Below are 12,665 nucleotides of genomic sequence, written 5' to 3'. Positions count from 1 at the left end.
TGAATGAGAAACATTGTAATCTCTTCGTCTTGTAGAAATATTCAAATGATTGGAAATTAGTGACTGATCAATTCGATACTAGAAAGCTTGGAAGTAATCCTAGTTTTGCTGTGATATAAATCCAACCAGATAAACACGATAATATTCGTATCCTAGTTAGAGCTGAGTTTCTCGAAGAAACCATAAATCAATATCTTAATTTCTAGCTAAATGATTGGCAATTAGTCTCCGATTATTTCGACAATGGAAAGCCTAGAAGTAATCCTAGTTTTACTGTGATACAAGACCAATCAGTAAAATATGAATATCTTCCTACCCATGGAATAGTTGATTTTTCTTCTAGAAAAATTATTAATAAATGTCTTTTATTTCCTGTCGAATTAACTACTGAAAATTAATCGCTGACTGTTTCGATAATGAAAATTCTTGAAGTAATTCTAGTTTTGCTGTGATACCAATTCGATCCAATAAAAATAAGTATCTTCTCAACCTACATCTTAGTTGATTTTTCTAGAAGAAACGACTGATTTGTGCAACCAGATGTTAATTCTGTGGGAATTTAGACCTGAGGAAGGTTCGGCTCGGTTCAATACCTTTATGATCTGTATAGTGAGATCATTTTAATAGCTGTTCATTTTTCCCGAGAGCATCCTATGAAGTAGTATGCCTCCTGTTGAAGCTTACAACCAACAAAGTTGTTGCCATGTTGATAATCTCTAGTAGTGGATTAATAAAACCAGATAAATAACATTACAATACTTCAATAGATGTTCAAAGTCGTTCATTTCTCTACAGAAAATGAAGAAATAGTTCCTTTTACTTAAGTTTTGTAACCAGTGTTGCGCTGTCCGTAATAATATACTCTTATTTACAATGCCAAAGTATAGCTATATGTAGACGATTATTGCGTTTGTTGGCTCCCCTAATTTTCTTTTATTTTCTTCGTCTATAATAATTCCCAACTCGCAATTATTTTTGTTTGTAAAATGATCCATTCTGGAATTCAGTTCTTGTATGGAAGGGTTATGAAAAGAGATTATGCAATCCTTTCACCGGTTTTGAAGCTCAAACAAATAATATTTGGATCAAAATATTTAATCAATCCATTCCCTTTCCAATCATGACAAATAAGTCACGATATCCTGCTTTCCATGTATAGCTATGCAATTGCTGCTATACCATCATTAAGAATTTTTTCATTGATATATTAGTTATATATAATAGCATAAATATGCTGAAATTAATGATAAACTATAATTAAGAGCTCTGTAACCAATTTCCTTCTCAATTTAATACCAGCAGATTCAATTAAAACAAATTATCAAAATTTTAAAGTAATTACTGTATTGATAGCTCGTAAGAATTGTGAGCTACATAAAATATAGTGCAAACATACTTAAACCGATAATAACCTTTACAATTAAATGTTGTGACAGATTGATTCTAAAATATTTACTAATAGATTCAGCTAAATGCTGTATTTAGATCCATACTTTACCAGCTTTTTCATGATGTTTACTAGTTACATCTTAAAATGCTAATATAGTTTAATAGGTAATAATCTGAAGTCAAAGTTAAAATTACTTGCCAACGCATTCAATTAAATTGTTATATTTTTCACCCGTTTGTTAGATTGCTCGTGGTATCTACTGGTCATTTGTGGCAAGACGGTAGTTGGAAAGCTACCAGGAGGCCATTTAATTTATCGTATTGACAGAGTAGCAGCATTGCCGCTATCAAGAAATAATCCAGCCCAAGACTTACAAGTAAGACGACTGCTATAACTTCATTTTCAGCTGATATTCGTATCGTCAAGAGCTCATCTCGTGCTTCCAATAGGTCTAATTGGTATTAACAAGAGTAGTAGTTGAATTGATATAATTAGGTTGCTATATGCTCTATAATTAACAGTTTTCAAATACGTGCAAATGCTATAGCTAGCAATATCTTAGATAGTAAAACATAATGTTTACAAAACGTTAGATAGTCGAAATAATAAAATGTTTTTAACCTAAGGAATTAGACTAGATTTGGTACAAATAAATTTTATATCGTTAAGTATTGATAATAATCGCCAGGAATTCGGTAAATCTATCACGTCATGCGAAACATTTATAATAATAGCAATAGTCTTTTGCCCAATATCGGAAAAGAACTTATAATTTCTTCTATTATTAGGTTAAATACCGTCCATCAAATAATCGTACCAATCGACCATCTGATCCACATAAGAAGCAAATAGCTTTCAGTCAAGCTTGGAATTCATTGAAATATGGTTCGGCTTTGCCGGATAAAACGCAAAGAGTAAGCCAATATTATGGCAATTCTTGTATTAAAGCAAAGTGAAGTATATATGCAATATCCAGATTAATAGCATCATTTCATTCTACCTTGCCTTTCTATAGTTTTCATTTTGTCAACGTTACATTTAAAATATAAAAGCTAATTCTTTCTTTATTGGCTACTAGCTTTTATCTTGTGGCTATAAACAATTTTCAATATATTAACAGAATAATTCAATCTTAATATAACTATACGTGTAAACGCCTTCTACAAATAACATCTAAATTATTTTGCATGCTTATGGCATATCTCAGTAATGATTTCAAGAAAATTTCATACATTTCGATATATCTATCACATTGCATTATCGTCTATTCACCTCATAAAAAAAATGACTTTAACATATATCAATCTCTTCCTGTTATAACAGAAAAGCTTAAAAATCAAAGAAAAATTAGAGAGGCGATTATTGGAGGTAAGTATACAGACATATCGTTTACCAACATTACTTCACCAACGGTCAAATTTATCAATGCCTAGAAATTTACCAATCTCCTATACTTTATCTCCCTACCTTTTTGAGTAGCAAATTACTTCATCTAATAATCCGTTACTTTATAACTTTAGGAATTATGTAAAATGTTTAACGATTCCGGTGCATTTTATTATTCAACCACTGGCGATATTACAAACTCTATGCAAAATTTACATAGTCCAGATTACGATGCAACATTACCGTTATGGAAAAGGGTAAAACTGTTAATGTTATGTCGTGTATATGCATTAAAATCGCTATTACTCCACTGATATTCGATTTTAATATCTATTTAGGTAAATAGGCGATTTTTCTGGAATAAATTCATGTTAAAAGATCTAATTGACTCGAAAGTAAGACTCGACAGAAATTGATGAATAGATAAATGATCATACTTGATTTTTCGCCTTGTATTATTATAGAAATAGAACTACCTATCGAAAGCATATTTGTTTCCTACTTAGTATACAAGACTAAAAGTTATAACATCTTTTGCGTAGGATCCTGAAGCTGATATATGGATTACACCGATTATGCAAGGATTTATCCAAATAGAAAGATTTAACTTATCCCCGGATCATGATCACTCGACGACAACAACAGCAGCAATGCACGAGAAGGTATCTATTGATCAACGCAATACGGATGAATTTGGTCTATTATTAATCGCTAGAAGAAGTCGCTTTAGAGCAGGTAAAAATAATCCAAGATTGAACGTAACTTCCTAATTCCTATAGTCATGACTAAACTTGTCAATTTACGTATAACAGACTGAAAGATTAATTAAAATTGGATAGTAAAATTTTAGAATGCTAGATGAGAAATTTTATTATCAGTTATAGCATTAAGATTTTATTTTGTCCTCTTTGTAGGAACTAGATATAAACGTAGAGGGATAGATAAAAGCGGCTCATGTGCTAATTTCGTGGAAACTGAACAGGCAATGATCCATATAACATAAAAATCACTTTCTTCAAATTGCGTTTACTGTAATAAATAGCCATACCTATTAATATCAAATAGCCTTAATTAACCCTAAATATTTCTAAATTTTTTAATTTTCAGATAACAACGTACAACCAGAATGTTTTATCTTTTGTTATTACACGTGGATCGGTGCCATTATTTTGGAGCCAACCTGGCATACAATATCGCCCGCCGCCTGTGATTGATAAAGGTTAAGGAATATGGCAAACTACTATACTCTTATAACAGCTGTTATTTCCAAATTTCATGCCTGACATTATCTTTATCTGTTTGTAGGTCAAGAAGATACTCAAGCTGCATTAACAAAACATTTTTCTGAGCTTGTCTCAATATATGGCGATCTAGTTAGTGATCATAATGATTATTTAGATTTCTTTCTAAGTAATTGTTATCTGATAGCTATTCAATATTAATTACTCCTCTATATAGATAATCATCAGTCTAATTGATCATATTGGAAGAGAGAAGGTAATAAAGTACTACACTTAATTGAAAGATTGATAATTATAGATGAATGCAATTAATTAAAAGTGCTACAAACTTTTTAATAGATTATCCATGATGCCTTTATGAAAAATATAATCTCCTACGACAGTTCTAATTTAACTTTTGTATCCTTCGACTTTCATGAACACTGGTATAAGTTATTATTTATAAGATCTGAAATGTTATATATTCGTTTAATTATATAACTTAACAATAAAACTAATCACCATTTCTCCTTATTTACAACTGCAGTAAAGGATTGCAATTTCAAAATATTTCGATATTATTGCAGAGAATGAAGAATTTAATTCACGAAATGAAATTTTGCTGGTTTGTAGCTTTTTTAAAGCTATCAGAACATGAAAAATTGTTAACATTCACTAAATAAAACTATTAAATCGCATAAATTATATAATTTTTTATAGGATTACATCAGATCGGTCACCAATCTGTCAACAAACTTGTGTCATGCGGGTTAATTGCATGGATTGCTTGGATAGAACTAATGTTGTACAGGCTGCCATTTCTCGTGTTATCTTGGAAGCTCAAGTAAATCCTATTAAACTACATAATTTCTATTGCAGACAACGTAGACACAATACTGATACGAAGTGATAGCTGGTAATTTCGGTCCTTGTATTCTTGATTACAATTCATAGCTGAGAAAGTTAGGCTGTTTACTACCTGAACAATCCTTACCTGGAGGCTGTCGTTTGCAATGGCAAGGCATGTGGGCAAATTGTGGCGACGCTATTAGTCGGCAATATGCTGGTACTGATGCATTAAAGGTGAAAATTTATAAATAAAATTGCGATTTCATTGATGTAAAAGGATTACTGTTCAATATCGATATTAATACTTTAAGATATTCTAACTTGATAATACAATGAATGATATCAGGAGCTGACGTATAACATATTTATTTAGGGAGATTATACAAGAACAGGCGAAAGAAACGTCAAAGGTGTCATGAAAGATGGATACAACTCAGCAAATCGGTATACTTTAAAGATAAATGTTATACTTACTTTACTACTATTAATGAAGTAGTTACCGATTGAATTTATTCATTAATAACAAAATTTTTTGTTAGGTACTATTTGAACCGATTCAGAGATACGTATAGGCAGACTGTCATTGGTATTTAATGATATTAGGATAACTACAATGTTAAAATCTTACTACTCTTAATGCACAATGACAAAGATAAATAGCCGATATACTCATATTCCCTTCATCTTCAAAACTATTCAGATATCATGTTAGGTAATCCTGTTACAGAAGAGTTGCAGTTACTGAACTTAAAGCGAAAGATTAGGCAACAGTTGAAAAATGAAGATGAATGGTCGGCTCAACGGGAAGAATCAGAGGCGAATGTAATATCTCATTGCCAACGTTTAATTGTTCCTGAAGACGAGGAACATGTTGCTGGTTGGATGTTAGTTAACCCGCATTTTTGGTTAGTCAATGGTGTTCCTTTATTATTACATAATTTTTTATGAAGTAGGTGTTATTACTATGGAATAATAACGTGTCATATGAATTTATGGGTAATAAAATTTAGCTCAAACACCGGCCATGACGAAGATGTAGCGCTGTTATTAACAACCAAAGCAATATATCTTGCCAGGTATCATTTGCTCCATAGAAAATTCTGTGCCAGCTGAGTAATTAATGCTTAGTAAAGTATACTGTACTTTTATATTTATATTTATCCCATAAACATATAATACATTTCTTGAAAGAAGTTATTTCCATATATTTTGGTAAACCAAATTTAATACCACTACCGTATCTTATTATTTCAAAGTTATGATGATGAAAATGAGCGTATAACAACGTTTAGAAGCACTTTATTGGATGATGTTGAAAGAATAGAAATTGGTAAGTTGATTCTATTTCACTTTAAAATTTATAATTGATATACGTATAGTAGTACCGTATATCTTAATTTATCATAAAGTTACATCAGCGGTTTTCATATTTCTACAGCAGTCGAATAATTAATTGCTGTCCAGCAACGTTGTGTCATAATTTGATCAAATATGTACTGTGCAACTCCAGCTATTAAAAGAAGATCATAGCGATCACTATAATTGATGACAATTATAACTAATATAATATTTCTAAACTATAGGCATGATTGCATCGTTGTTTAAATCGAAATTTATATTCTTACGCCTTCATTATATCCATGCTAATTGTACTGGATATTTTTATACCTTGAGAAATCTTCACTCAAAGACCATTGAAGATTCTACAGGTTATCTTACGTGATTATACCAACTTAAGGTTAATATATTTAGTTTCATTACTGATAAATGTCTATATGGGGCTGAATCATTTACAGATCGTATGATAGCTATTGCTGATGCTATTGTGTGCACTTGTGGTCTAGTCAAGAAAAACCCAGTGGCAGTCATTAAAAAACGCTTAGAAAGGTGATATTCCCTAATAGAAGTATATTGTAATATAATACATTCAATATTACACTATTTTGATAATTGCGGTATTTTTAATCTTTTTTGATGATTCAGAATTAAAAGCAAAGATCCTAACGATGCAGTTGATTTATCATTCATGTCTCGTGCAAATGCTTGGTTTTCGAAAGTCATCAAACCCATCAAACCCAACGCTACAGTTAGCAATACTACAACTACGACAGCGACAACTAATTCAAGCAATAGCGGACCTTTATCAGGTCGATTTATCAGTCAATGGCGAAAAAGATTTCAGCTAAAAAAAGTATCAAACCCTAACCATATTGCAACAGTAGAAACAACAGCAGCAAATAGCATTCCAGATATTAAATTATCCGTTAGCTCACCTACTGTAATCGCCACAGAGCCTAATTCAACGTTGGACGCCTACGAATTTACTAATAACAACAGTAGCGATAACGAATGTAGCGAAGGTAGCACTGGCTCTGATAGGGATACATTAAAATCTCGTAATCAAATATGGCAATCTCATAGTAAATTAAGGCGACTTACCTCATCAACCCGATCTCTATCCATTGATTCCAAAAATGAGGTATACTTCCTTTGCGATTCATCTAGTCGCATGGATAGCCTACGTGATAAATACATCGATTTAAGAAAAATACCATCATGCCCAGATCTTACGATGCCTATTGATTCCGATGATAGCGAAGATGAAGATAGTGAAGGATCGGCCAATCATGATAGAAAATCGCATAAAATTATTAACAAAAATCGTTACTCATGGACTGCAAGTATCAACCAAGACTACAGTTGTGTACGCTTGAGTAAAATTCGACCTGGCAGTAATCAATTAGTAGCTAATTATCATCAACCAGCAATTAAGATTAACGATAGTGATAACAATTTGAGCGATTTTGAAGTTATTGATAACAATGCAATGGAACCAGAAAGCTTATCCGATCTCAATGATGAGCTCGATGTTAATAGTACATGTACAATCTGCGGTAAATACAAAAAATTAACGGATATTATTCGTGATGATTTTATTGCGGTTGGGTTTAAGTGCGCTAGCTGTTCAGAATCATCTCGAAATACATCGGATAATGATGATATTAGTCACGAAAAGGATCAAGATAATAATGGAAAGAAGAAAAATGTACCAGCTGATAATGAGAATCAAAAAGTGTCTTCCAATAGTGACGACGATAGCAACAATAATACTTACAGTGGCGGAGTTATTACTGCTAAGAATCAAGGTATCATGACATCGTTTTCATCGGAATCATTAAGCCAATTTCGAGATTCGTTCCGCAACCGCTTCTCCAATGCTTTTGTATCGAAAAAAGTCCGTCGTAAGCGATTGCAAGAAATTGAGTTATCACAAATGCAAGAGAAATTAAAAGAAATTAATTGTAAAACTAAGTTTATTTTAATTTAATTACCTATAAGATAAAAATGCAAAAACACTAACTAATTTGTTGAACAGCATTAATTTATTTTGACATGGATTATTATTATTATTTACTTAATTTAATTTACGATAAAATTTCTTTATACTAATGATTTTAAATTATTGAATTTGGTAGTTATCAAAACGACAAGAAAGGATATAACATTAATAAGCTTGCAATAACTTAGTATAGAATGGAAGTATGTTTAGAGTAGGCAAATTACATATCAATTCTATTTAAATGGTATAAAACGCTACTTTCTTGCAGTTCTCTCGATTGCTGACTTAAATTAACTTTTAACTCAATCATGAAACCAGTGATAATTAATTATTGTAGAATCTAATTCGATGCTATTGCAAGATTGGCGCATTTCCTGATTGGATCCGATATTTATTTTTTGTATACGTTAATATTTATATGCAGATAGTTTGATCAGTATGCTGCTATGCTATACATACAGTATATACTATTCTAGTAGTCAATTAAAGAATTTATTTATACTTCTCATCATTCAGATCATGCTAATTCAAAATTTGATTTTAATTGCTTTAAATGGGTACTCTCGTGTATGAACAATAATATGCTTAGTCGTTAATGCATTAATGTCTTCATTTTTCAATGCCTAAATAAGTCTTAACAACTTCAATCGCTTTATTACGGCCTTTTAGTTGAGATTTCTATTCTGATCTTCCTGCTCATAATACTGTTTGAATTAATCACTAATTATTTAATTTAATCACTATGATGTATTGGAGACTTATAAGAAAACGCCTTAGTATCTTTAACTAAATGAAATTGCAATAATTCCGATGTTTTATCTGAAATGAAGAATCTTAAAATATATTGCCCTAAAAAAATTATTTGACGACCTAAATGAGCATACCAAAGCTAATCCAGCAAGTATTATAAAATCTTCAATAGCAAGATTGCATAGTATACTGTATAATCGTAAGCATCAATATCAGTGCTTATAAAGCTTACCTACAGTGGATTAACTAAATAGGTGATCCAAAGATGAATGTTACTTTTATATCTAATAACTTTATAAATTATACTTAAATAGCCATCATCCATCCATATTTATCACTTATATCTTGAACAGCCTCAATGTAATAAACTTAATCGCACAACGAAATTTGGAAATTAAAAATATTTATGAAATAGTATTTCATGAAATTGATCAGCAAAGATCTGATAGTGATTCGTAATGATCCAAAAGTGTTTTAGCTACGAGCTGAGTACAAATTTTCCTATTGCTATTAGCCAACTATATTATAATAGAAACTTAACCTTGTAGCCAAGATTGACGATGATCCAAAGTGCTTTCTTTCCAACTATAAGTTTTATACAAATTGGCTATTATTTTTGGCTTAAGAATGGGAATTTTATTTGGGAGTTACAGCAATTCCCTATATGATCAAAAGTGCTTTAGTCATCAATTTATATAAATATCCCACGAATCTAAGCTAACAATAAGAACCTTATCTCACAGCTTATTATGATTGATGATGATCAGACGTGATTTAGTCGTAATTGTAAGTTGTGCGTTCAATCGGACATTTTAATAAAATAGCTTCTAGAATAAAGTTTTGATCCTTAACGTGAGTAATCTATCGTCTAAGACTCGAATCTAAGTTTGGTTGATTAAAGAGTGCTTAGAGTTAGTTGCTTAGATAGTTAAGTCTACTTTAGAGGAAAGAATCCCGTTTAATTCTTGTGTTACAATCTCGGTTGTGACAGAGCATTATGATGTAACTTGACTCTATATTTCCATTATAAATATTATCTGATCGAGAAATAGCATTATATAGCACTTACACAAACCAGATGGTCAAAAATAAATAGCCTTTCCTTGATTTTGTTATACTGGAATAAACAGCTTGCACCGTATGTTTTATCGCTGCTAGTATGCGCGATAGCCTTAGTAAAGTAATATCAAAACCTAACTGTTTGCTAAAGGCTTAAAATCTGTATGAATTATTTGCTTTACGAGTATTTTTATGGATAGTATTCTATTCAGGTACTGATTGGATATTCCAACGATATTATTGTTACCGATCTGCACTTTTATCCATCTTCTCTCTAAGACAAGAATTGATTATTACGACAGCGCTAGCTATAACATGGATCAGGTAGAAATAGATATCGAAGACGAAGAAGACTACTTTCAAGAGGATGATGTCTTAATTCATCATCCATCATCTAACCAAAATAGCCAAAGTAGAATGAGAATCAAGAGAAACAGCCCATCGGAAAGATTAAATCATCAACAGTACGATAGTTATGGTACCAATAGTTTATCCTCTCAGTCTTTGTATGCCAATTTCTTACCAACGATAAAACAACATGAAAGTGATGGAATTACATACTGTCGAATGTGCCTAGAAGGAAATCTTGAATTGGAATATCAACAAGAAAAGGATTTTAGTCACTGCTTATATCATGCTCAATGTGGCGATAGGGCATCACAACTTCAAGTAGCTCGTTATTTTTTAGATGGCCAACTAGTTGAACAAAATTTAAAATTAGCCATTACATGGCTAATGCAAGCATCCAAAGCTCAATATGATCCGGCCACTCAGTTACTAAAGCAATGTTATGAAAATCAAATTGGCATCGATGATAGTAATGTAAAAGAGGTCTTATGGTGTATTAACACTAGCAATCGCTTAAAAGATCTTGCTAAAAGGGAAGAAGTATTCCTAAAACGGATAACAGGTAGCAGTGATAATCAATCAAAATCTGCAGTGACTGAAAATAAAATTCAAGACGGAAGCGATCAATCTAATGGCAAAGAAAGACGTAGTGGATTATCTCTATTGCAAATTGCTCAACAATTTCGTAGTGAGCAACCCGTAAAGCATGATCAAATTCAGAATCACTTAACTAAACAACAGGAAAAATATCAATTAGATAATAAAACTATTATTGACAAATTGACGAAGGAAAATCATCACAAGCAACAACAGAAAGAATCGAATCACCGCCTAATTGATACAACTGAAATAATGAATACAGAAGAAGATATACTAGTAGAAACAATATCTCAACAGAATCACTCCAACAATAACCGTGCAGGTTTACGATTAAGATCGAAAGAAATTAATTTACTGGATCAATATGATCAAGATAATAATGGTCATCAAAGACAGGGAGATTTAATCAAGCAAAAATCTACCATTAAAAGTGAATAATTATTTATATTTTAATGCTAGAATTAATCGTGATTTGTACAGGCTGCCAATTGTTCGATTATATGCTGAAATAGATCGTTTTGTTTCACTATTTTTACCTTACGATGTAATGAAATAAGAAACAACACTTTAGAGGTAGCGAATAACGTTTAGAACACTTATTGCATTTTTTACTACCAATTCAAATCTTAAAATCTCTCTTCAAAATTGTGGCAAAGAAGGATAATTCTGCACTTTAAGCTTACTAAACTGTTCATTAACCAAGGATGGATTGTTGAGGTCAAGGATGGATCATTTCTTCGCTATTTATGGTTTACGGTACAACTGAATAAGAAATGCCATTTCCAGAATAACCAAATCACATGTAAAGTGTCTATTGCATCTATCTTAGAAATTTAAACTTAAAAGCTCTGTTCAAATCAAAGTAAAGGAGGATAAACCCACCCATTTAGGAACTGAATGGTCTGCTGATTTACTAAGGATGAATATATACCATCATGCTGATTCTTCCTTACCTACAGGTTAGCTGTTTGCAGATAGGGTGTAAATCTGCATGACCTCACAATATGCTCTGCTGTCTTCATGTTTGACGAAAACACGAAATTTCTTAGAAAGCAATTTGTGAAAATGTAACACTAAGAGTTTGCGAACATCAGCTGAGCTTTTTGTTCAGTACACTACACCATCAACGTTGCTGAATATCGAGAACTAGATACAAGTATACATTTTGATCAATGCAGATGATAAGCTGCTTCATATTGCTGCAAATGGTACATCGAAAGCAATTAATCTTTCATTCGAATTTCAGTTCGTAAAGTAGAATAAGTATTCTTCTCACACGAAATGTATTATTACTAGAAAAGATTCAAAGTATTTCTCATAAGTGATAAGCAGTAATAAAGCCGATGTATAGCAACATCTTTAATGTTTTTATAAGATCAAAACTGTAAAATAAAGAAAATTTGCTTACATATCTTATCTCTCAGTTAAGTATTCTTCTACAATGGCTGCATAAGAAGAATTGTTATCCCATGTTTTTACAACTCCAAGGATACATCTGTTGATAATAAAAGGGCAGCTAACCTCACTACTAAAAATCTGATGATGAGATTTCCATGATAAAATTACTTCACTGATTTATTTCTTATTGTATTCGCAATCTTTTACTCTTCTTACACGTAATATGAGAAAATACGTTACGATGTAAAATATCAGCTTTGGAGTCAACATTACATATCGATATCTAGAATGCTTCGAATATACGATGTTCATCAAGAATTTTATT

At 31.5% G+C, this 12,665-nt stretch overlaps 2 protein-coding genes across 2 annotated transcripts; both read left to right on the top strand.

Annotated features, from left to right (window-relative positions):
• Positions 1-540: 540 nt before the first annotated feature.
• On the top strand, positions 541-8,173 carry TRIADDRAFT_58545 (uncharacterized protein; the record flags this gene model as incomplete). The annotated part of the gene is made up of 21 exons (XM_002114710.1): positions 541-574; positions 1,633-1,766; positions 2,179-2,304; positions 2,714-2,758; positions 2,911-3,033; positions 3,115-3,171; positions 3,319-3,438; positions 3,884-3,995; positions 4,082-4,149; positions 4,235-4,273; positions 4,357-4,442; positions 4,717-4,840; positions 4,951-5,079; positions 5,219-5,289; positions 5,385-5,431; positions 5,546-5,750; positions 5,856-5,921; positions 6,102-6,175; positions 6,429-6,554; positions 6,642-6,732; positions 6,829-8,173. The coding sequence occupies 21 exons, from the start codon at positions 541-543 to the stop codon at positions 8,171-8,173; spliced, it is 3,222 nt and encodes a 1,073-aa protein (XP_002114746.1).
• Positions 8,174-10,309: 2,136 nt separating this feature from the next.
• On the top strand, positions 10,310-11,380 carry TRIADDRAFT_58544 (uncharacterized protein; the record flags this gene model as incomplete). Its single annotated transcript, XM_002114709.1, has 1 exon — positions 10,310-11,380. One exon carries the CDS (start codon positions 10,310-10,312, stop codon positions 11,378-11,380), a length of 1,071 nt encoding a protein of 356 aa, XP_002114745.1.
• Between the last annotated feature and the right edge of the window lie 1,285 nt (positions 11,381-12,665).

This window comes from Trichoplax adhaerens, genomic scaffold, assembly GCF_000150275.1.
Source record: "Trichoplax adhaerens TRIADscaffold_8 genomic scaffold, whole genome shotgun sequence".
Classification (NCBI taxonomy): domain Eukaryota; kingdom Metazoa; phylum Placozoa; class Uniplacotomia; order Trichoplacea; family Trichoplacidae; genus Trichoplax; species Trichoplax adhaerens.
Note: the sequence above shows the minus strand (reverse complement) of the source record. Positions and strands in the feature narration are given on the sequence as shown.